Consider the following 24,597-nt stretch of genomic DNA (forward strand, 5'->3'; position numbering starts at 1 on the left):
GGCCGACTGGTTCTTGGCAAGAAAACAGAAAGAAAGGGGAAAGGAGGTCAAGGAAAACTTTAACACAAAGGATCAAATAAAAAGATGAAGTTGGACGACTGTGGTCATGCAGAACTTTCCTTTCAGTTGGTAGGCAGTAATTAGCATGAAGCAGAGAGGGCTTAAAAACCAACCTGTCAGGAGAAATAACACAGAAATATTTAGATGTCTTCTCTAACTTCTAATAGTGTCTTTCACTGCTTCCTCTTCTCCACCCTCCTGACATCCAGCTCCAGCTACACGCCGTGATCACAGACCCTGTCACGTTTAAATGCTACTTAAAGGCATTCATTTCCAGCAAATGACAGCATTTAAAAGACTAAAGTAGGGATTCCAGTGCAACTTGTTTTTGTCTTTTGGCAGATGGAACAACAGACCACATCCTTGGTGAAATTATACAGGAAATAAAGAGTGGGAGCAGATGGTAGAATGAAGAACACCATGTAGAAACTTAAGGAGTTAACTGCATAAACGAGCTGCATGCTATGGCTCGGTTAATTTTGAGCGATGAGGTCTCAGCTGCCATGGCCTCACGTAACGAGACCTTCACACTCTGTTAACGTGGCTACAGACACTCTGCTCCTCACTAGCCTCCTCTCTGGGCAAACTCTGCCCCCTGGTGTCTAAGCCGGCTCGGATAAGTCCACCTTGTCTCTGGCTCACTGGGGTCATCAGGGAGGAAAGGGCAGGGCTCACTGGGGTCATCAGGGAGGAAAGGGCAGGGCTCACTGGGGTCATCAGGGAGGAAAGGGCAGGGCTCACTGGGGTCATCAGGGAGGAAAGGGCAGGGCTCACTGGGGTCATCAGGGAGGAAAAGGCAGGGCTCAAGACAGCAGAGAGAAGATCCAAACAATCCAGCGACCTCACTGATTACCAGCAAAAACTCGCCTGATTAACCTCTGCTTTAAAATCTTCTAAGAAGGCTTTTATCAAGCTAGGATCTGTGCTGCTACTGATGCACGCAAACTCTTCTCTGCTCTTAACGCTCTCCTTCAAACCTACAACCATCATCAACTCTTCTCTGTCCACTGGTGCTTTACCCGCTGCATTCTAGCAAGAACAGGCCACACCACTGCTCAGAAAACCCTCAACCCAGCCCAGGTTGAGAACTACAGTCAATATTTATCTACAGTCCCATTTGAATTTCATTTATTATTTTTTACAGATTTCAAATAATGTTTGACTATTTATGCACATTTTTAGTTAATATAAAGCATTCAGTTGCTTTGATCACTGTGCAGTTACACATTTGTAATGTGTTTGTAATGTTAATTTTATGTACTTTTTAGTGCAAACAGCCACTGACACCATTTAGAGGCCTTTAACAGGTATTTTTGGTACTGATGGTCAACTTTAAAACAAACAAGCAGGTTAGAAATTAACTGACAAAAATACATTAAATGGGCTGCTTACGGCGGTGATGACATCATGTTTATAATGAACAAAACATTCAAAAATGTTGGTTCTATCTTATCCCTACATGTTTTTACCTAAAAACACCAGGCGATCCACATTTTCTGAATCAAGAGTGTTTTTTGTTCACTATCATCCCATCCGTGGAGAAAACTCTCCGCCCTGACGATGGTGCCCGGGATGCACAGGTAATGGCGTGCCAGCTGGGACAGGAGAGGATACCTGCACCGGAGCGTTTTCCACAAACACAGCAGGTTACTGTCAGTGGGCACCGCGGTTTTACTCTCGTACATCAGCATCTCTTAAAGTAGCGAAGCCTCACATGCCAAATCACAACCAGCATGTGCACCACCTTGGCGAACATCCCCAAACATCCCCAATGGCGGCCATTGTTGCGCCTCTGTGTTTTGGTGTGAAAATGTTATTGTTCATCACGCCACGTGTCATGTGACCAAACATTTGGTTCTTACACCATATGGTGAAGTAGAGGCCAAGGAGAGAGGGGAGAGACTCAAGAACGATTGTAAACAGCAAAAATATTCTAAAACATGCTTGAATAGCAACTTCAGCTTTTGAATATTAATGAGTTTCAGATAGTCCAATTATATGTGACTGAAGCCAGATAAAGTTCCTGCAAGTCGGCATTCCAGTGGTTGAGAAAAATGGATACAAAGTCGTTTTCTTCAAAATGATCATTTTTCGTTTTTTTTCTCATTTTATGCAAGGCTGACATTTAAACTACTCATCCGATGAAAAAAGTAACACAAATGTGATATTTAAAAGCGTTAATTTTGTGTTTTAAAATGCCCTGTTTTTCTGAGTTTCTGCGGGGAGATTGAGGGGAGGGGAAAGCGAAACTGTTGGGTGATAATTGGCCACTCAGTCTGCCATTGTTCCCAGTTTGGCCCATTGAGATGGACAATAACAAACACCACATGGCTCAAACGCCACCCCTCCCCCGGCACATAAATACAGCTGTTTCTAGTTATCCCCGTTATCAACAAGCCTCGAGATGCACCCTGCAGCCAAGAAAAGTAGAAGAGACGATGAAGAATTATCAACAGACTTGGGACGACTTCAGGATCACTGGACAGTGAAAGTTTGATGAAGGCGGATTTCCTGTGGGAATATTTTGATGAGGGTCACCAGTCTGATTCAGAAGCTTGGTTTGGGTGGACTTTATGTAAATGTGGCCTTGTTGTTCACACCCATCTCCCGGCCTGCCTGAAGATAGGAGAAGTCCTGAAACTTTGAGCCTGGTTTTCTCAGAACAAACAGGAACTAGAAGCTAACACTCAAATGAGCATGTCTGTAAAATATGCTCAGGTTAAGTTGTGTGATACACAATAGAAAGCTTGGAATCTACACTTTCATAATGTGTAAAAAAAAAAAGCTCAAAAATGACTTCAGATGACTTCCAGGACTTTTTACCAGCATTGGTCACATTTTTGAACCATGAAGTTTGTTCCAACAGCCTTACTTCTGGTCTCACTTCCAGTCCTATCAAAAACACTGGAGTGCACAGTCTTCAACCATCTCTCATAATACCTACTGAACAGTAATCTACTTTATCAGAATCAGTCTGGCTTTAGGCGGGGCCACTCTGTGGTCAGTCCTCAGTTATTTCACTGCCTTTGACACAGTAAACCACCAAACCTCTCCTCACTCTCTGCATTTAGTGTCTCAGGGTCTACCCTGTAGTGGTCCTAGAAGTCTCACCTCACAGGGAGATCTATTAGGCTACGTTCACACTGCAGGCCTTATTTCTCAATTCTGAATATTTCTCAAATCTATTTTTTTTATTTTATTTTGCCTGTTCACACTTCATTTGAATTCCAAAAGATCAGATATCTGATTTAGAGCCACGCAAAAAGGGGCCTGAATCTGAATCTGGAAAGGTCAGATTCAATGTGACTTGTGCCGTTCACACTGTCAGAAAAAAATCAGATATGAGACACATATGAGAAAACAAATCAGATTCAGGTCACTTTTAACTGCATTTGGTTTATGGAGAGACTCACACTACTTAGAGAGTATTTTTTTTCTAATATTCATCTCTGTAAAAGTGATTTGTGGCCATCAAACACTTTTCTAGCAGCTTTATTGTATCTGAGGGTATCGATGGATTCTTAAAATCAGGAAGCAGTGGTATAGTGGATTTTTCAGAGCTTGGTCCCCTCCTTGCACCGCCTCAGTGGGTCAGTAATTATTATCTTTATCTGCCACGTTACTTTGGGTTTAATGATAATGAAAGCACTTAGAAGAAAGCTAACTAGCAACTTAACCTCAAACGTATTGATTAGAAGTGAGCACTAATGAATAGAGTATTGATAAAGTACTCACTGTAAACTGACCTTATCGGCTGTAGAAGTCAAAACAACACAGCTATTTAATGAGGAGTAACGAGGGCGCGGTGCACCAAAAAAGCAGGTCAGTGTGCACCTTTTCTAAAATAAATTACACTGCCTGTCTCACTTTAGCAGCACAGCTGAAAACAATGATAAAAAACAGACTAAAAAATTCAGATAACAACAAACACCCTGGACTGGTCACCGTGACATCCATGCTAAAATTCATACTAATAGGTCATTAGGAGTCATCAATTAACCTAACGAGCATGTCGTTGCTCTGTGAAAGGAAAGCAGGATACCTGGAGAATCCCTAAGAAAGCGTGGGGAGAACATGCAGACTTCACACGGCTCTGTCTGACCAGGTTTCAAACCAGGAACCTTTTGACTGTGAGGCAGCAGCACTACCCACTGTGCACCAGGGTTGTAATAGTTAACTAAAACTAACTAAATAACTAAAACTAAAATTCAAAAATCATTTTATTAACCGAAACTACATGAAAACTAAGCTTTACCAAAAAAATGAAAACTAACTGAAACTGTATAGTGTGCTAACAAAACTGAATAAAATAAAATAAAATAAAAATAGAGACGAAATATCCTTAGTTTTAGTCTTTGACACAACCAGACTGACTGGCACCTACACCAGAGTCTGGGGAGTGTAACATCCCCTGATCTGATTGGTTAAGACTTCACAAAGTGGTAGTTTTATGTCTGGAGTTTTATTCAAACATCAACATTAAGTAAATAAATGATAAGTGAAGAGTAGTCTGTTTGAATAGGTTTGTAAAAATGTATAACGTTCACTCAACCCTGAAATCTATCTGTAAAAAACTAAAACTAACACAAAAACTAAGAAAAACTGAAACGAAGCATTTTTGCCAAATAAAAACAAAACTAACAAACCAGCAGTCAAAACTAATAAAAACTAAACTGAAATCGAACACAGGAAGTGAAAACAAAATAAAAATTAAAACTAACAAAAAATCCAAAACTATTACAACCTTGCTGTGCACCAAAATATTTAAATCATACACAAAAGGAAGACTCACTACAGCCTGCTAATGACGGCTGAGGACGGCTGGAGTCACAGAACAAGAGCCCCTTTAGTGACAGACAGTGTCACAATGTGGAAAAAAATACAAATTTTAGTGGCTTTGCTCAGAAATTCTCTAAATCCATGCACTTTTCTGTAGTAAAAGATTTGAAATGTAGCAGATTAAACAGCTACTGAGACAAGTTTTAGTTGCTATGCATAAAAAATTAAATGTGAGTTGCGCTTGAAGGGGTCTAAAAGATCATCTGGATCTGCTTTCTTCAAAATTTATGGAAAAAAGCCAAAGTGTAGCATCCCTGCTCCTATGATAGCTGGTGTGATTAGTTGTTTAGATATAAAGCTGAATGCTGATTGGCTGACTCACCCTCCATTGGAGTATTGCTGTCGGGGCGATTTGCAAAAACTACATCTACATACTCCATCTGCATCCTTTGTAGAGATCCTTTCAGACCTGGGAGGAGCAAAGAGATTAGCAGAGTTAGACAGCTGTGGCGAACAAAACTGACCCATGCTACATTAAAAGACATCACTAAGATGTACGACGTGTTTGCATTTACCTTCAATTATATGCTTCCTTGACAGTCCTCTTTCTGTCTCTGCTCTGAAGAGGAAAAAGGGAAAAATGATGAGCAACAAAATAAAATATGAGTTCTTCTTCATTAGTTTAAGTTCTACTTAACGCTCTCTTGGGTCTAAGCTAACAAATGCAGTCTTCTGTTCAGTTCATACATTTAATCTTCAGGACATGGCTGTAATCAGGGTTATTTTTACACACCTCTATAGAAAAGCTTTAAGTCTTAGTTGTCTAAGCAGTCTTAATTTAAAACCACTTTTTGACCCTGGCCAGGAGGGAAGACATGAGAATATGCATATCAGGCTGTTTGGTTAAATGGGTCAGAGCACTTCTAACTGTTCAGCGTCATTATTCATCCCAAACTCAGGAGGAGGGAGGTAAAGGACTGGATCCTCCTCCCAGGACAGAAGGCATTCTCAGAAGTGGAGAGAATGACTTCTGTCTTATCAGCAGACCCAGGTGGACCCACTTCACCGAGGACTGTGACAGCCTGTGGGTCTGAGTGTGACACCGCGTGTGAGTCTGACTCTCAGACTGTATGAAAAAGAGACAGAAGGGTCTGGCTGTAGACCATAGAGCTCAGACTGTGCATCTGTCAGAGAAGATATACACAGAAAAAAATCCAAATAAAATCAGATTAAACTTCCGGTTAGGTTAGAGCATGGAGAAAGGTAAGAGTTAGGATACCAAAAGTTTAAAGTTACAAACCTGGGGCCTCATTTATAAAGCTCCCTTACGCACAAAACGGGGCTTGAAAGTGGCGTACGCCACTTTCTATGCAAAGGTTGTGATTTATAAAAATAAATTTGGCAGGAGAATGTGCGCACCGCTACGTCACCTTTAAACCGTGCGCACAAACATCCTGGAGACGGGGGAAACTTGTGGCTCAGATGGTGAGGTGGTGAAGTGAAGCCAGTTTCATGTCATACATTTAATATCGTCACATATCAGACTTATAGACCCGCGTAATCATAAACAGGCAAGTCTGCAGTGTTACAGACGTGTTCCTTTAGTGAGCCATTAGGCCTACTACTGTATGCACAATGCTCATATATCATACTTTCATCTTCAAATGATACAGAGCGGTGATAGCACTGATTGATTAGTATTAATTGTGACAAGGTGTGTAACAATCAGTCTAATTGCTGAGTAAGCATATAAATAGTGTGGTGACACTCGTGCGTAATGCTGCACAATGGCCACGAAGATTTCCTGGCCCATGATGATGACTGGCTAATAAGCCGATTTAGATTCCCTAGAGCAGTGCTCTTGGATCTATGTGCTGAACTGGGCCCAGTGTTAGACAGAACCACCTGCTGGAACTGTGCCATCGCGGTGTATACAGGTGCTGACCACTCTGGGGTTTCTGGCAACCAGCTCCTTCCAGCGGAAATTAGCTGACAGGTCTGTGTTTGATATGATTAACAATATATAATTTCACATTTTCTGTCTAAAGCCCCTTTTGGGTCTGATATAATACAGTTAAATTCTGTCCTTAGGTCTGGGATATCACAGCCATCCTTCAGCACACTAATGCCAGCCATTTTTGATGGCATTATAAACATGACCAGTCGATACAGGTTTCCTTACACTGTGGGTGAACAGGCCAATATTAAAAAATAATTTGCAGCAAAGTCCACTTTCCCAAATGAAATCAGCGCAATTGACTGCACTCACATTGCTTTAAGGGCTCAGAGTGAAAATGAGTTTGTCTATGTGAACCGATAAAATGTGCATACAATCAATGTCCAAATTATTTGTACCTCAGACATGGTTTTGACAAAGTTAGTGGCACGGTGGCCTGGGTCAACACGTGACTCATTCATCCTGACGCACAGCAGCGAAGGGAACAGCCTGCAGATCGCTCTGTGGCACTCACACTATTTACAGCGGTGACCACGTGCTGCCACTCACTTGTTTTTCCTTTATTAGTGATGCCACTACTGTGACCACCAAATAAAATCATTTCTCTGGCCTCCACCTCACCCACAAGCACCTCTATTTCAGTGAAATTCCCTTTCCTTGTCGTCTCTGCCATGATTGAGCGTAAATGCCGTCGATCAGTGGCTTATTTATATACAAAAACATTCCTGAGGTACTTTGCATTGACCATTCATGGTAAAATGTGGGTGTGTAGAGGGCGAGATGTGAGATGAATCCACCTGTGGAATCTTCCAGGTGGACTGTGATTTATAAAGTGAAAAGTGCTTGGAAGTGTGCGCATGCACAGTTTTATAAATCAGATTATTTTTGGCGTACGCCATTTTTAGCTTTTGGGTGCATGTACACTTTTAGTATGGATCCTAACCAATGTTTTATAAACGAGGCCCCTGACCTAATAAACCTGATTACAAATGTTTATTTAAGCCGATTAGCCAGTCTGACTACAGGGAAAAATCTCATCCTCCATGAAAACATTGTAACACAGCTAATTTAGCTTACGTAGCTACGTTAGCTGTGTAATCTATGTAGATTACATAGCAAACATAGCTAAGGCTAAAGCTCACAAAGCTCAAGGATATCTATACAAATGAAGCTAACGTTAGCTATGTTAAGTACATAGCTTACGTAGCAATGTTAGCTGTAGCTACATTTGCTCAACCTCAAATTGCTAAAGCTAACCCAGCTACATCAGCGTACAGAGTTACACTATCTAGCATAGCTTTGTTAGCATTAGCTAAAGCTAACAAAGCTAAAGTGAGCCTTCATTTACTTATCTACTAAAATTAGTCTGTACATAATTTAAGATCTCTGTTTTATTTTTGAAATATTTTAAAGTCTGTAATGTTTGCAATATTGTCATTTCATAACTGCCTGACTTTGTTTATGAATAAAGTTGGATTAAAAAAAACATTAGTAAAAGCGTTGTACCCGAAAAATGGCAGCTTCTCCATCCTGAGAGAGACGGCGTCTTAGATTAATGGTTTGCTAGAGGGGCCGTCTGGGATCTAGGGTCTGCAACCAGACTGTCCCGAAAACAGACAACACAAAAGCTCCTCCACAGTGAAGCCAAAACATCTTAACTGCCCAATGACAGGCTGCAGTACAGCTCATTCAGTCCTCCATGTTACCAGATGGGACAAGCGTCCAAATTAAAAAATCAGAACACATGCCAAACAATTATTCAAAGTTGTGAAAGTAGTAGTGTAAAGTGGGTTGAATACCTTGGACTGTTGAGCAGCTAGAATACTAAATTAGACAAGAATGGGACAACATTCCTCTCCAAAACTTCTGTAACTGGTCTCCTCCTTTCCCTGATGTTTGAAACATGGATGATGGATGAAATGTGAGTTTATGTGATTTTAAAACCTTTGCATTCTGTTTTTTTTATATTTCACACAGAGTCCCAACTTCTTTTTGGATTTTGGCTTGTACAAGTTTTGCTGGAGCGTTTTGTTTTTACACTGGTAGAATACGTCACAGGCAAAATAAACACAGCTTCTTTTCAAAGTTACAGCCCGGTTTGGCATCTCAGTGGAAAAACTCACTTCGTTTGTACAGAATGCTTTTAATCTGAATTTTTGACAGCGATTCTCATCACTGGTAGGGAGATATTTTGAGGTAAAAACCTATTATGGTTGTGACAGCATGGATGTAGCTAACATGCAGCAAACACGCACCCAGGAGAGATGTGTTCAACTTTTGCACAACTTGAACATCAGCTACAGACAAATAAAAGAAGTTGTTGTAGAGGAAGGTGCAGGATGGTCATAATGTGTGTCTGTCTGCTGATCTCTAAGGCACAAACTCTGGCTCCAGCCTGAAATTCACTACACTTTTGCACAACCAGAGGAGCCAGAGAAGTGTTGTCCATCTTTATTTACCATCAGTAGTGTGACTATCAGAGGAACTGGCTTCAGTGATTGTGAGAGTGTTGCTCAGTGTGCTGCAGAGAAAAACTGCAATGAGAAAAATCTGACAGAAACCTTTCAGTGCTGACAAGCTTGAATGTAAAGGCAACAGAGTGAATGCTGAGTGTAACAGTGTAAGGATGACAGACTTCTGTGTTTCATTACAGTTGAAGGTTAATAACTGGCTATTAATCGCTTTGAGAACTAACAAGTGTTGATTCATGAGTGACAGACAACACTTGGCTTTTCTGTGCAAAACAAGCCCCCCCCTATTCGACAGACCCTTCATCTCATAACTGAAGCTGGATAAGCTCTCCTCATATTACCTTCAGGCATGGAAATGACAGATTCGAGAGTTTTATACTTACTTTCCTCCCCAGTAGAGTTTAGTTGTTATGACCAAGCTGGATCGCCTGAGAAAGAGCAGAGAAATGACACAAAGTCAGAAAACATGCAGCAGAGTTATACGTACAGTACTGTGCAGAAGGTGTGTAATGGTGAGTGAGCCCGCCTTCTGTATCCCTGAAAAAAGGGACTGACACAACCCTGGTTGTGCTCTGGATGTATATTACCAGGGTATGAGAAAATTATCTGTTGAAGAAATAACAAACTCAACACCATTATGGTGGAGTAAGGGATAGATGTGGTGAGTAACCGTGATCCAGGGTGCTATCCGGGCAGGCAGTATGGTTCTGAAAAGCGCCTGGTCATCCTGTGGATGTCGCAAGTGCCTAAAAACTGCCAGTGGCCTCTGGCTGTATTACAGGGGTGAAAAGGTTCAGACAAATAAGGGGCTGTCCAGCATGACTTTGGCTGCCAAGCGGACACGTGTGTCATATGTGTCAGGCTTGACCCAGCAGTCAGCCCTCAGTACCAGCTGTAGATCAGTCAGCTGAGTAAGTTACTTAACCCCCATTCTGATGAATTTGAAATCCAGCACATCATCTTGACCTGGCCTACATGCTTAAATGCACTAGTTGCTGTCATGTGATTGGCTGAATAGATATTTGTGTTGAACTATTTCTGTGCAGCTTTCTCTGTATGCTTGGACTCGTTGTCTTGCTGGAAAATAAAGCTGCAGTTTTTCTGCAGACTAAGATTATTCTCCAGAATTTTATTACATTGAGCCACATTCATGTTACCCTCTACTTTTACAAGCCTTCCAGGGCCGGCTGCTGAGAAGCATCCCCACAGCATGATGCTGTCACCTCTGTGCTCCACAGTGGGGATGGTGTGTTTGTGGTGATGTCAGTGTTTGACATCTTGTCTGATGGTCAGAAAGCTCCATTCTGGTCTCATCAGACCAAAGAACTTTCTTCCTCTTAACCATGGAGTCTCCCTCATGCCTTTCGGTGAACTCTTGTCCAGATTGAATCTGAGTTTTCTTAAACAGTGTCTTTCTCTTTGCCACTCTCCCATAAAGCTCTGACTGGTGAAGAACCCGGCCAACAGTTGTTGTCTGCAGAGTCTCTCCATCTCAGCTGCTGAAGCTTGGAACTCCTTCAGAGTAGTCATAATAGTCTTGGTGTCCTCTCTCACTAGTCTCCTTCTTGCACGCTCACTCAGTTTGTGAGGACGGTCTGATCTAGGCAGATTTACACATGTGACATATTCCTTCATTTCTTCATGATGGATTTAACTGAACTCTGGGGGATGTTCAGAGACTTGGAAATGTGTTTGTATCCATCCCCTGACTCCATCCACAAGGAGACGGAAACGATATATTGCTGTTTCATTTTGAAAAAGTTTTCCGTAAAGACGGAGTCGTTTCAGGAACCACTGAAATGATTGAAAACGCTGTAGTGCATATGCCAAACCTGTATGTGGCGCTGTATTGCTACCGCGGAAATGCACCAAAGGAGAAGAAGAAGATCACAGAAAACTGACACAAACTTTCTTCTACACCGCGTTCCACATTATTATGCAAATGATATTTTTCTCTGACTTTCCTAAATATTAATACAAATGACAGTCAGAATATTTTTCAAGTCATCAACCATTAGAGCATAATTCAAAAGTTTTTGAAAAAACTTCATAATGACAAAAATTATTTTTAAAAAAATAAAAACCTCAAAATGCACTGTTCCACATTATTAAGCACAACAGCTTTTTAAAACATTTTATAGGTTGTAAAGAACTGAAAATGGTCATTTGGCCAGGTCGCCCTTGTGAAAGAGATCTTGATCTCAATGGGTTTTAATCTGGTTAAATAAAGTTTAAAAAAAAGAATTGTAGAAATTGCAGCATCAGGGGGTCATATTACTGAAATCAAAGCTATTTCAATCAAAAACATCTTAACAGGACAAGTTCCATGTTAACATAGGAGCCCTTCTCTGATATCACCTTCACTATTCTTCATCCATTGAACTTGTGAGTTTTTTGAGAGTTTCTGCTTGAATTTTTTTGCAGGATGTCAGAATATCCTCCCAGAGCTCCTGTTTTGATGTGAACTGCCTCCCACCCTCATAGATCTTTAGCTTGAGGATGCTCCAAAGGTTCTCAACAGGGTTAAAGGTCAGGGGAGGATGGGGGCCACACCATGAGTTTCTCTCCTTTTATGCCCATAGCAGCCAATGACACAGAGGGATTCTTTGCAGCATGAGATGGTTCATTGTCATGCATGAAGAAAATTTTGCTACAGAAGGCACTGTTCTTCTTTTTGTACCATGGAAGAAAGTGGTCAGTCAGAAACTCTATATACTTTGCCGAGGTCATTTTCACACCTTCAGGAACCCTAAAGGGGTCTACCAGCTCTCTCCTCATGATTCCGGCCCAAACATGACTCCGCCCCCTCCTTGTTGACATCCCGGCCTCATTGGGACATGGTGGCCATCCACCAACCATCCACTACTCCTCCATCTGGACCATCCAGGGTTGCACGGCACTCATCAGTCAACAAGACTGTTTGAAAATGAGTCTTCATGTATTTCTGGGCCCACTGCAACCGTTTCTGCTTGTGAGCATTGGTTAGGGGGGGCTGAATAGTAGGTTTATACACGACTGCAAGCCTCTGGAGGATCCTACACCTTGAGGTTGGTGGGACTCCAGAGACACCAGCAGCTTCAAATACCTGTTTGCTGCTTTGTAATGGCATTTTAGCATCTGCTGTCTTAATCTGATGTATTTAACCGTCAGAAACCTTCCTCATTATGTCTTTATCTGCAGGAACCCGTCTGTGCTCTGAATCAGACACTAATTTCTTCACAGTACGATGATCACGATTAATTTTTCTGGAAATATCCAATGTTTTCATTCCTTGTCCAAGGCATTACACTATTTGACACTTTTCAGCAGCAGAGATCCTTTTTCTTTCCCGTATTGCTGAAACCTGTGGCCTGCTTATTAATGTGGAACATGTGGAAAAGTGCATTTTGAGGTTTTTATTTTCAAAAAAATAATAGTTATCATTATGAAGTTTGTTCAAAAACATTTGAATTATACTCTAACTGCTGATGACTTGAAAAATATTCTGACTGTCATTTGCATTGATATTTAGAAAATCAGAGAAAAACGTCGTTTGCATAATAATGTGGAACGCGGTGTAGTTGTCCTTCTGTGTGTTCTCCACGTTGGATTTAAGAACATCTGGTTTATGCATTTCACGGTGGTGGTAAAGGAGCATCAGATTTTGCTGTAAAAGCCATAAGCTCAGTAGCTTCTGCAGTACGAACACAACCCTGTAGTCCGCCATTAATGTTTGGGTAGGACGCACGCAGGCGCATTAAGGGATGCTACGTGTGACGTAATCGTTTCAGGAAAGATGCGAATAGCCATCCACACAGAACAACGAAATGATAGTCGTTTATGGATTTATGCACGCTGGGACCCGTTTTAAAAAAGTATCATTTACAGTCACCCAAAACACCGTTTCCATGTGGATGAAACGGCGGTACGACAAAGAACTTTTGCGTATACGCCTGAATTCGATTCCGTGTGGACGGGGCTTTAGACTTTTCAGTAATCTTTTCTCTGAGTTGCTTGAAGTGTTCTTTTGTCTTCATGGTGTAATGATAGCCAGGAATTGTGATTAACCAGTGACTGTGCCTTTCAGACACATTACAATCTGTTTTCACTTTGACATTAAAGAGGCTATTTTGCAATTCTAAGTCAAAAAGTCCTAAATATATTGATTTATAAAATCGGTCAAAGGGGGTGAATACTCTTTACAGGCACTACACCTAAAGACCTGGTCAATGAGAGAAATTTAGCGGCACAAAGCATAACCTACATGATCTTTCTTGTCATTTAAAAAGTACTGAGGTTTTTATGTCAGGGTTGTTACCGAGCAGCTAACTGTATGTGGAAGTGTCGAGAGTCTGCAGCCTCGAGTCACGTATGATAAATCTGTACCAATGAGCATGAGACATCTGAAGAGCGTCATGCTAACCTAGCTGTGGTCTGAACCTTAGCTGCAGGACACTGGGATGACCGTGAATGTTGAATGTTCTAGAAAGGCTGATGTTACTGTAGAGAGACTCTCAGCTGTCTTCTTTGATGCTTCTGTAACTTTCTCCTCACAGATGTTCCAGCAGAGAGGATCAATGATAAAAATGTTTAAATTACTGCATAAAGGGAATATTTGAAAGCTGTTCAATCTAAAAATCCACTCATTATGACTTGATTCAGTAACTGTTCCAGCAGCTGTTATGTGATGTGATCTGTGTGCTTTTGTACCAGAGTTTAGGTGAGAATGTGCACAAAACAAACACCTTCATTTCACTTCAGCATCAATCATGGCTGCTTTAACAGCCCTTATCACAGTCAATTTCCATAGCATAAGAGAAACACCTCTCATCTCCATTTCTTCATACACACCCCACAAAGACACACAAGCACTTGTTTTTCTGCACACAGATCTTCCTCCTCCATCTTTTTCTCTCACATGAAAGTGATGAAACATCAGACACATTTATGTCATCATTACCTCCAGCATTTCTTCTTGATGATGTTTCCAAGAATGACTTCCGCCCTGCAAGGCAACAGAAATGGGCTGCTGTTATTAGCTCATTCATAAACAGTCTCTGCAATATCAACCTCATACATTCATTTTCAGTAAGCTGATCGACCTTCTGTGCAAAACAAAGATGTTAAAGGGACATTTCGTGATTTTTGAAGTCTGGTGGTATGAGGTAGTTGGCTATGGTAGTGGCGTTGGCCTCCAGTGATTTCTGTGAAAGTTGATCCTGTGGTTAATGCGAGCTCAGAGAGACCCGGGGCATAATGGCTGTAGATGGGAATGTTTTATCTGCATAGTTCAATCATTCTTACATAAAAATGGGCCAAGAAAATATGTTGGCTCGCCTGACCGGTGTCAAAAAACATACAAAGCTTATCATTTCTCCCCACAAAAACCCCACTCTGTGTTAGGCACTAATTTACGATGCAGCTTTCTGCATTTTGTTTCCTTCAACAGCGCACTGATCCTCTGATGAGCTGTGTGGGTCTGCAGGCTTCTACATGGATAATAACACCGCACTAAGCTAAGACAAAGACAATATGAGTGATTTCAACTTGAGTGGTGATGATGTGCCGTTTACTGCGGGTACGAGAGGATGTTTGTATGAACCAGAGTACGCTAAAGAAGAACTTTTACAGATGGAGAGTCAGCAGGCTGAAAGAGAGAGCAGAGAAACTTCATTTGAAAGTTTTGAGAAGGACACATCCTGAGCATGGGTTTGCATTTTCCACACCTACACCACCAGGTAACTCGGGGTCTCCTTGTGTCCTTAAAAACAATTTAAAGATTTAGGACAAACAAATGAACACATTTCAGTGTTTGAAGTTTAAGGAAGGATGATGAATAAAGAAAAAGACCTAGATCAACTGAGGTAGGTCAGTTATTTCAGCCTAAAACTGCACTAACTGTAACAGAGCCTGAGCAGAGCACTTACATACACATCTGTACATAGTCTGTAATATGTATTAGCATCAGTAATATATCTGCCTGCTCTGCTTTCACATCCAGAGGCTTTTTAAAAACAGCACAGAGATGAGGAGAGGATGAAGAAGCCGACAGGTGTCCAGTCTCTGTTGCTCTCCAGAAGCTTGCTTTTCTTCTTTGTGTGTTTTGTTTTGCTGGCCTCCTCCTCTTCTTTGTTGGTTGTTAATAGCCGTTAGTAATCATGAAGCAGCATTACTGCCACCTAGACAGGCAGGTAAATACTGTCTTCTGAGAATGCTTTTTAAATGGTTCAGATATCTTTGTGGGACTACATGCACCGGTGTTTGGGTTGAAGACAAATACATTTACACCCCCCAGTGTATCTGAGTCATGTTATTCTGCTATAATATGGTTATATATTATATATCAGACTGTATTTATATCAGTCACATTAGTAACATTTTTTATGTGAAACCATTTCTCTGTACACAGATAGTATAAAAATAATGGTAATATTTAAAAATAAACACTTCCACCAAGGGAGAACATGACCTGTACGTGGTGACCGTGAAACATGAACGGGCTCACTGAACTGTGGACAATCTCAGAGCTCTGTGTGAAACCCACCTGCCGCCTGCGTAGACCTCAGCTGTGTCGAACAGGTTGACTCCACTCTCATAGGCGATGGTCATTAGCTGCTCTGCAACCTGGCACCGTGTCAGGAAACACATAAACAGAGAGAGAGAGAGCACACGAAGGTTAGTGCTCAGATTTACTTTACTCAAATCTCTAATGAAGCTCTTTAAAATGAATGAGCTGTGAAACTGTTAGATCTCCATATTGCACAAATGTATTAAACACTAGGGACAGGGAAAGGCATGGGAACGGGGAGACAGGTTAAAAACCAGCCTAGTGAGCTGTTGTCTCTGTCAGTGACTGATAAACCACCCGGTAATACCGGCGTGTTTATATGCAGCTGTGTTGCAGACTTTTGAGGTCATGACACCCAAAGAGAATTTAAAATTTGCATTAATCTGACCACAGAACAGTTTTCCATTTTTCCTCAGTCCATTTTCAATGAGCTTTGCCCCAGAGACAACGGCTTCTTCTCTCCATGATCCAGCTTTAACTGTCATTGGTGGATGGCACGGCCAGCTGACATGTTGACAGTCAGTGATTTCTGGAAGTGCTCGGAGCCCATGCGGGGCTCCAGTTTAGAATCATGTTTGGTTTTAATGCAGTGGGCCCCTGAGAGTCCCAGGATCATAAGCCTCCAATATTAACCATCAGCCTTGTCCCTTGGTCACAGAGATTTCTCCAGATTCTCTCAGTGTTTTGATGATTGGACATTTCCTTCTTGGTGGAAAAAAACTGTTAAATATTGTTATTATAACATTCAAAAAACTGGGACACATGCATTTTGCCCAAACTGTAGCACAGTGAACCTTTTAATTGTAAACACTACCTTAAACTCTGTCCATGTCCATTAGTATAAAGATGCCAGAAACACAGAAACTGTGTAAAAGACTATTTAATGAAGGTCTGGGGTGTTCCCCCAGGACATCTGAACATAGCACAGGTCATTTCCTGCATATTGATGCATTTTAACAAAGATATGGAATTTCTTATGGGAGCTTTGCATGAGGCATTTTTGGAAGATGATTATAGAAAAGATGAGGTATTTGTTAAGCAATATTATAATTGTTATTTAAAATTATATACCTGTGCTAAAAATCAGCATTTATGCATAAAACAGAAGAGACCAGAGAAGAGCAGAAAAAATAGTAGTGTATAAATAATAAATTATAAAACCCAAAATACACAGACAGCTCTTCTAACTCTTCCAACCAAATAAGGTCATTTTACTATTAGAAATATGAATTTGAGTGACACATTACAAACTGAAACTGTGTTGACTAAAACTGAGTTAAATAAAAAAATGAAGCAACCTGAAGTTATCTGTGAAGTTAAACTGAAATGAAAGGAAACGACTATAAAGAGCCTACAAAGATCATAGTTTTGTTTACCATGTCCTACGCTGCCTATGAAGCGTTGTACCTGATCAGATAAAGGTGCAGGAAGAGCACAGACCATTAAAAAACACACAGGATCAGTAGCCTACTGCCCGTGGAGCTCAGTGTGTGCAGATATATGGACAGTCTTTTTAATTGGAATGCAGATATAGAGGAATGCACGGGATCAAAAACATGAACACCATTACTACAAATTCCCAGAGGTGATCCTGAGCCAATAGGGTGTATATCTAATCATTATATAATAAAGCTATTGGCCACAAAGTTTGTCCTGATTAACAACAGAAGGATCACCAGAGGAAGAAAGATTCCTGTTCAAATATTTCAGCACCACGGACAGCGTAGTGTGCTGACAGGCAGACAGGTGCTGAACAGGTGAACAGGCCAGGTGTGCTGTCCAGTCAGCACCACAGCTTTACCACATAGAATAAAATAATGATGCCAAACTTGTATTTATAAAAAAAATAAATAAATAAATAAAAAAATAGCCACAGCGGTCTGTAAGAAATATTCAGTAAAGGTAGACTAGGTCTACAACAGCACAGGTAGAGGCACAGATGAAGGCTCAGATTTGGTAAACAGGTCATTAAGAAGACAGGCATTCAGACCATATTCATAACAAAGATAGAAAAAGATGTTAAATAATGGTTCAAATGAAGGGTGATTATGTTTCACTCGGGAGTCGTTGTCCCTGCTTTGCTGTGTCTACTGTAGTCCACGTGTGCCCATGATCCTCCACTGAACTAAACAACCCTAACTAGTTAACTAACCTTTACCTTGTACATGTCCCGGTACATTTTAAACCTTCATCCTCCTCTCCTTCATGACCACACAAACACTAGCAGCTCTTAATGAGCCTCAGATGAAGGAAAGTCCATTCAGCTGATGATAAACGGGTATCCTCCACCATCACCTCTCATAGATGGGTCTGGTGGTAGTGGTATCATTAGTGCAATAACATAGGTTGTTGGTGATTGCTTTGTTACCTCCAGTGATGATTCTTTGGAGGGGGGACTGGTAACTCCAGTCCCAAAGAACTCCTGTGCAGTAGTGCAATTGTTGACATGGTTGGGCACACCAGACTAAACCATTTGGAAAGTGATGTCATACTTCTCACAGTAGCTAAGCAAAGATGTGCACAAATATCAGGATACAAGAAAGTCAAGTTGAAGGGAATTAAACAAGTGTAATGGAAATTTTGTTAAATAATTGCAAAATAAAGAAAAAAATTGATAAAATTGATTAAAACAGGCAAAAATTGGCTAGTATGGGTTAAAAGGGGCAAATAATGGGCGTAAAATGGTGAAAAGTTGTTAAAAAGTGGTGAAATTGGTCAATAGTGGCAAATGTGGTTAAGAGAGGCAAAAATAGGAAAAAAGACATTGGCAGAAAGGTTTTGAAATGGCCCCTCCCTGAGCTGCCACCTTAACGTGGTGGGGGGGTTTGCGTGTCTCAATGACCCTAGAAGCTATGTTGTCGGGGGATTCGTGCCCCTGGTAGGGTCTCCCAAGGCAAACAGGTCCTAGGTGAGGGACCAGACAAAGTGCAGCTCACAGACCTCATATGGCGGAGCGGCAGGACAGGAATAGATCTCCCTCACCCGGACGTGGGTCACCGGGGCCCCTTCCTGGAGCCAGGCCTGGGAGTGGGGCTCGATGGCGAGCACCTGGTGGCTGGGCCTGCACCCATGGGGCTCGGCTGGGCACAGCCCGAAGAAGTAACATGAGCCCCCCCCTCCAATGGACTCACCACCCGTAGGAGGGGCCATAGAGGTCGGGTGCGTTGTGTGCCGGGTGGCAGCCGAAGGTAGGGACCCTGGCGGTCTGATCCTCGGCTGCAGAAGCTGGCTCTGGGGACATGGAACGTCACCTCTCTGGTGGAGAAGGAGCCTGAGCTTGTGCGTGAGGCTGAGCGGTACCAGCTAGATATAGTTGGTCTCACCTCGACGCACGGCTTGGCCTCCAGAACCAGTCCTCTTGAGAGGGGTTGGACTCTTTTCCACTCTGGAGTTGCCCTTGGTGAGAGGCGTCGAGCAGGTGTGGGCATATTGATTGCCCCCGGGCTGGCAGCCTGTACATTGGGGTTTACCCCGGTGGATGAGAGGGTAGCCTCCCTCCGCCTTCAGGTGGGGGGACGGGTCCTGACTGTTGTTTGTGCGTATGCACCGAACAGCAGTTCAGAGTACCCACCCTTTTTGGAGTCGCTGGAGGGGGTGCTGGAGAGTGCTCCCTGTGGGGACTCCTTCGTTCTGCTGGGGGACTTCAATGCTCACGTGGGCAATGACAGTGAGACTTGGAAGGGGGTGATTGGGAGGAACGGCCCCCCTGATCTGAACCCGAGTGATGTTCTGTTGCTGGACTTCTGTGCTCGTCATGGGATGTCTATAACGAACACCATGTTCAGGCATAAGGGTGTCCACATGTGCACTTGGCACCAGGCAGTTCGATGATCAATTTTGTAGTCGTATCATCGGACCTGCGGCTGCATGTCCTGGACACTCGGGTAAAGAGAGGGGCGGAGCTGTCAACTGATCACCACCTGGTGGTGAGTTGGCTCTGCTGGTGGGGGAGGATGCCGGTCAGACCTGGCAGGCCCAAACGTATTGTGAGGGTCTGCTGGGATCGTCTGGCAGAGTCCCCTGTCAGAAGGCGCTTCAACTCTCACCTCCGACAGAGCTTCAACCAAGTTTCGGGGGAGGCGGGGGACATTGAGTCCGAATGGGCCGTGTTCCGTACCTCTATTGTTGAGGCGGCTGATAGGAGCTGCGGCCGTAAGGTGGTCGGTGCCTGTCGTGGCGGTAACCCCTGAGCCCGCTGGTGGACACCAGCGGTGAGGAAAGCCGTCAAGCTGAAGAAGGAGTCTTATCGGGCCTTTGTGGCCTGCCGGACTCCTGAGGCAGCTGACAGGTACCGGCAGGCCAAACGGTTTGTGGTTTCAGAGGTTGCCAAGGCAAAAACCCAGACGTGGGAGGAGTTCGGGGAGGCCATGGAGAACGACTTTCGTACGGCTTCAAGGAGATTCTGGACCACCATCCGGCGTCTCAGGAGGGGGAAGCAGTACGCCGTCAACACCTTGTACGGTGGAGATGGTGCGCTGTTGACCTCAACTCGGGATGTGGTGGGTCGGTGGATGGAATACTTCGAAGACCTCCTCAATCCCATCGACACGCCTTCCGATGGGGAAGCAGAGCCTGGGGGCTCAGGTGTGGGCTCTTCTATCTCTGGGACTGAGGTCGCCGAGGTGGTCAAAAAGCTCCTCGGTGACAGGGCCCCGGGGGTGGATGAGATCCGCCCTGAGTTCCTCAAGGCTCTGGATGTTGTAGGGCTGTCTTGGTTGACACGCCTTTGCAACATCGCGTGAACATCAGGGACAGTGCCCCTGGACTGGCAGACTGGGGTGGTGGTTCCCCTCTTTAGGAAGGGGGACCGGAGGGTGTGATCCAATTATAGGGGATCACACTTCTCAGCCTCCCCGGTAAGGTCTATTCAGGGGTCCTGGAGAGGAGGGTCCGTCGGATAGTCGATTCTCAGATCCAGGAGGAGCAATGTGCTTTTTGTCCTGGTCGTGGAACAGTGGACCAGTTCTACACTCTCAGGCAGGGTCCTAGAGGGTGCATGGGAGTTTGCCCAACCAGTCTACATGTGTTTTGTGGACCTGGAGAAGGCATTCGACCGTGTCCCTCGGGGAATGCTGTGGAGGGTGCTCCGGGAATATGGGGTACTGGACCCTCTGATAAGGGCGGTTTGGTCCCTGTACGACCGGTGTCAGAGCTTGGTCCGCATTGCCGGAAGTAAGTCAGACTCATTGAACTCCACCAGGGCTGCCCTTTATCACCGGTTCTGTTCATAACTTTCATGGACAGAATTTCTAAGCACAGCCAGGGCGTTGAGGGCATCCGGTTTGGTGGCCTCAGGATTGGGTCTCTGCTTTTTGCGGATGATGTGGTTCTGTTGGCTTCATCAGGCCGTGACCTTCAGCTCTCACTCGAACGGTTCGCAACCGAGTGTGAAGCGGCTGGGATGAGAATCAGCACCTCCAAATCTGAGGTCATGGTCCTCAGTCGGAAAAGGGTGGAATGCCCTCTCCGGGTTGGGAATGAGACCCTGCCCCAAGTGGAGGAGTTCAAGTATCTCGGGGTCTTGTTCACGAGTGAGGGAAGAATGGAGCGAGAGATCGACAGGTGGGTCGGTGCGGCGTCTGCAGTGATGCGGTCTCTGCACCAGTCCGTCGTGGTAAAGAAAGAGCTGAGTCGAAAGGCGAAACTCTCGATTTACCAGTCGATCTACGTTCCCACCCTCACCTATGGTCATGAGCTGTGGGTAGTGACCGAAAGAACTAGATCACGGATACAGGCAGCTGAAATGAGTTTCCTCTGCAGGGTGTCTGGGCTCTCCCTTAGAGATAGGGTGAGAAGCTCGGCCATTCGGGAAAGACTCGGAGTAGAGCCGCTGCTCCTCCGCGTTGAGAGGAGCCAGATGAGGTGGCTCGGGCATCTGGTCCGGATGCCTCCTGGACGCCTCCCGGTGAGGTGTTCCGGGCAAGTCCCACTGGGAGGAGATCCCAGGGAAGACCTAGGACACACTGGAGAGACTATGTCGCTCGACTGGCCTGGGAACGCCTTGGGATCCCCCAGGAATAGCTGGACGAAGTGGCTGGGGAGAGGGAAGTCTGCTTAGGCTGCTGCCCCCGTGACCCGATCTCAGATAAGCGGAAGAAGATGGATGGATGGGTTTTGAAATGGTGAAATATTTTTAAAAAGACAAAAAAGGGGATACAAGTGCACATGATAAGAAAAATTAATAGAAAATAGTGAAAAGTGATACAAACTGCAAAAATGGGTTAAATTTCGCAAATGTGGGTCAAAAGGGTACAAAAAAGGGCAAAAAAAGGGACTAAAATGGGTGGAAATTGGTGAGAAGTGATGAGAAAATGGCAAAACGGGTTAACAGTGGCAAATATGGGTTAAAAGAGGCAAAAATGGGATAAAATTGGCAAATAAGAGTTTAAATAATACAAACAGAAAAGGAAAAAATGGCAAGACGAGTTAAAAGTGGCTAAATAGTTTTAAAAAAGCAAAAAGATTGGATAAAAGTGCACACAGTAAGCAAAAAAATTAAGTTAATAGTAACTAAAAATGGCTAAAATGGGTTTTAAAGGTCAGGGTCCATTCTCTGGGTTTATCAGGGCCCATTCTCTGAGTTTATCAGGGTCCATTATCTGGGTTTATCAGGGTCCATCCTCTGGGTTTATCAGAGTCCATTCTCTGAGTGTATCAGGGTCCATTCTCTGGGATTATCAGGGTCCATTCTCTGGGATTATCAGGGTCCATTCTCTGGGTTTATCAGGGTCCATCCTCTGGGTTTATCAGAGTCCATTCTCTGAGTTTATCAGGGTCCATTCTCTGGGATTATCAGGGTCCATTCTCTGGGTTTATCAGGGTCCATCCTCTGGGTTTATCAGGGTCCATTCTCTGGGATTATCAGGGTCCATTCTCTGGGTTTATCAGGGTCCATTCTCTGGGTTTATCAGGGTCCATTCTCTGGGTTTATCAGGGTCCATTCTCTGGGTTTATCAGGGTCCATTCTCTGGGTTTATCAGGGTCCATTCTCTGGGTTTATCAGGGTCTATTCTCTGGGTTTATCAGGGTCCATTCTCTGGGTTTATCAGGGTCCATTCTCTGGGTTTATCAGGGTCCATTCTCTGGGTTTATCAGGGTCAATTCTCTGGGTTTATCAGGGTCCATTCTCTGGGTTTTTTAGGGGCCCAGCCAACTCTGTGGGAGGGCCAGCCCAGCCCCCCAACCTCTTTGGATTGGTTTCTGCATCAGACCAGAATTATGGGTGCACATTTCTCTCAGAAATGTCTAAAATAGAGTCCGGTAAAAGGGGACAAAGACAGAGATCTAACATTCTAGTCATTACTAAGAGGACAACCTCTGAATTACTCACCAGTATAATCCTGATCAAACTCTCTCAGTTATTGAGCACTGATGAGAGCAGCAGTGCAGACTCTTGATTTCTAGCTAACAAGAAGAGCAAACAGCTTCTGATGGAGCATATCAGGAACCCTCAGGTGGACGCTGCGGTAGATTTTGGTCTTATGAAACTCTATATGTGCAGCACTGCAGCAGAGTGAGCGGAGCATAAAAAGCTTCAAAACTGTGCCCCGTTAGAAAGGCTGTGTTACTGTATATGCTGCAGTGTGTCCTGTGTGTGTACGCTGCTGCAGCACTCCAGTTATCTGCTTGAACCCACACACACTGCCGAGTGTGTGTTTGTGTTTGTACTCTCAGTCTATTCAAGTAGAGATTTTATTGAGCCAGTGGGATCAGGGTGTAATTATCAGTGATAAATCGCTCCACTCTATGATTTACAGCAGTGTCAACTCATTCCTCTTTAGTTAATAAGAGCTTGATAGAAAAGTGTGTATGTGTGAGGCATATGTGCTGATAACCTCCATATTTTTTCAGACGTGGTGACCATAAATCATCAGCCCGTGATCCAATTTCACCCTGGTGAGTTTTATTATGAGGGGACTCAAAGTAAGTTAGCCATCATTTCCCTGAGGAATTGAATTTGTTTGTGAATGTGTGAGGACAGACGGGTGTGTTTGTGTGTGGTTGTTTACGTTAGTGCATGAGATGTGTTTGTCTTTCAGCCATATGTGCAGCATGGAGCCGAGTCTGCGTCTGTGTTGCTGTTTTAGTGGTGGCAGACGGTGGAGGTGTAGTTTCCAGGAGAATTAGATAATCTGTCCTCTGGGACTCTGACTGAACCCTCTCTCTCTGAAACTAGCTCCAACCAGGCAGCAGTCCAAGCCTTTGTGATATAATGAGACAATAACAATAAACTTTACTGAATAAAACATGCCTATGAAAGTACAACACATTCAAGAATAAAACAAGACATTAAGGTTGCTTTCACATCAGGGACTATTGTTTGGGACCATCGCCAAGAATGACTGGCCAGAGTCTGCCTGTCGTCAGGCAGATCCAGCTTACAAAGCTTCAAGCTGAAACTCTTGATCCTGGTCAGAGAATGAATCATTTCAGGAGAAGCTGCACGTGTGGTTTCCTTTTACTGCAAGCTGGTAAACAAAGGTGATCGCTGGAGAGATCAGCTGCAGATTGATCAGAACTGAACATTTTTTTCCCAAAAGAGCCTGCACTTCCCAACGCTGACTGTTGGCCCAGATAGATGTGAAATACACTATGAGGACAAAAGTATTTGGCCACACCCGGCGATTACTGAATTCACGTGTTGCATCCAGACTTGTTGCCACAGGTCTATAAAATCATCACCTAACCATGCAGTCTCCGTTTCCTAAATGGTTCGTTCTGAAGAACTCAGTGACTTCAAGCTTGGTACTGTGATGGATGCCACCTTTGCAATTAACCTCGCA

The 24,597-nt window shown here is 43.6% G+C and overlaps 1 protein-coding gene across 1 annotated transcript in view; it reads right to left on the reverse strand.

Moving 5' to 3' along the window:
• Positions 1-24,597, reverse strand: part of kcnab1a (potassium voltage-gated channel subfamily A regulatory beta subunit 1a) — a 265,266-nt gene that overhangs the window by 22,618 nt on the left and 218,051 nt on the right. Inside the window, exons 4-8 of the mRNA XM_041809998.1 lie at positions 15,791-15,870; positions 14,207-14,251; positions 9,651-9,695; positions 5,415-5,458; positions 5,222-5,308 (exon numbers count right to left, since the gene is read on the reverse strand). Coding sequence (XP_041665932.1) covers positions 5,222-5,308; positions 5,415-5,458; positions 9,651-9,695; positions 14,207-14,251; positions 15,791-15,870 — 301 coding nt within the window. The remainder of the gene's footprint in view (positions 1-5,221; positions 5,309-5,414; positions 5,459-9,650; positions 9,696-14,206; positions 14,252-15,790; positions 15,871-24,597) is intronic.

The sequence above is a fragment of the Cheilinus undulatus genome, linkage group 2 (assembly GCF_018320785.1).
Source record: "Cheilinus undulatus linkage group 2, ASM1832078v1, whole genome shotgun sequence".
In the NCBI taxonomy this organism is placed as follows: domain Eukaryota; kingdom Metazoa; phylum Chordata; class Actinopteri; order Labriformes; family Labridae; genus Cheilinus; species Cheilinus undulatus.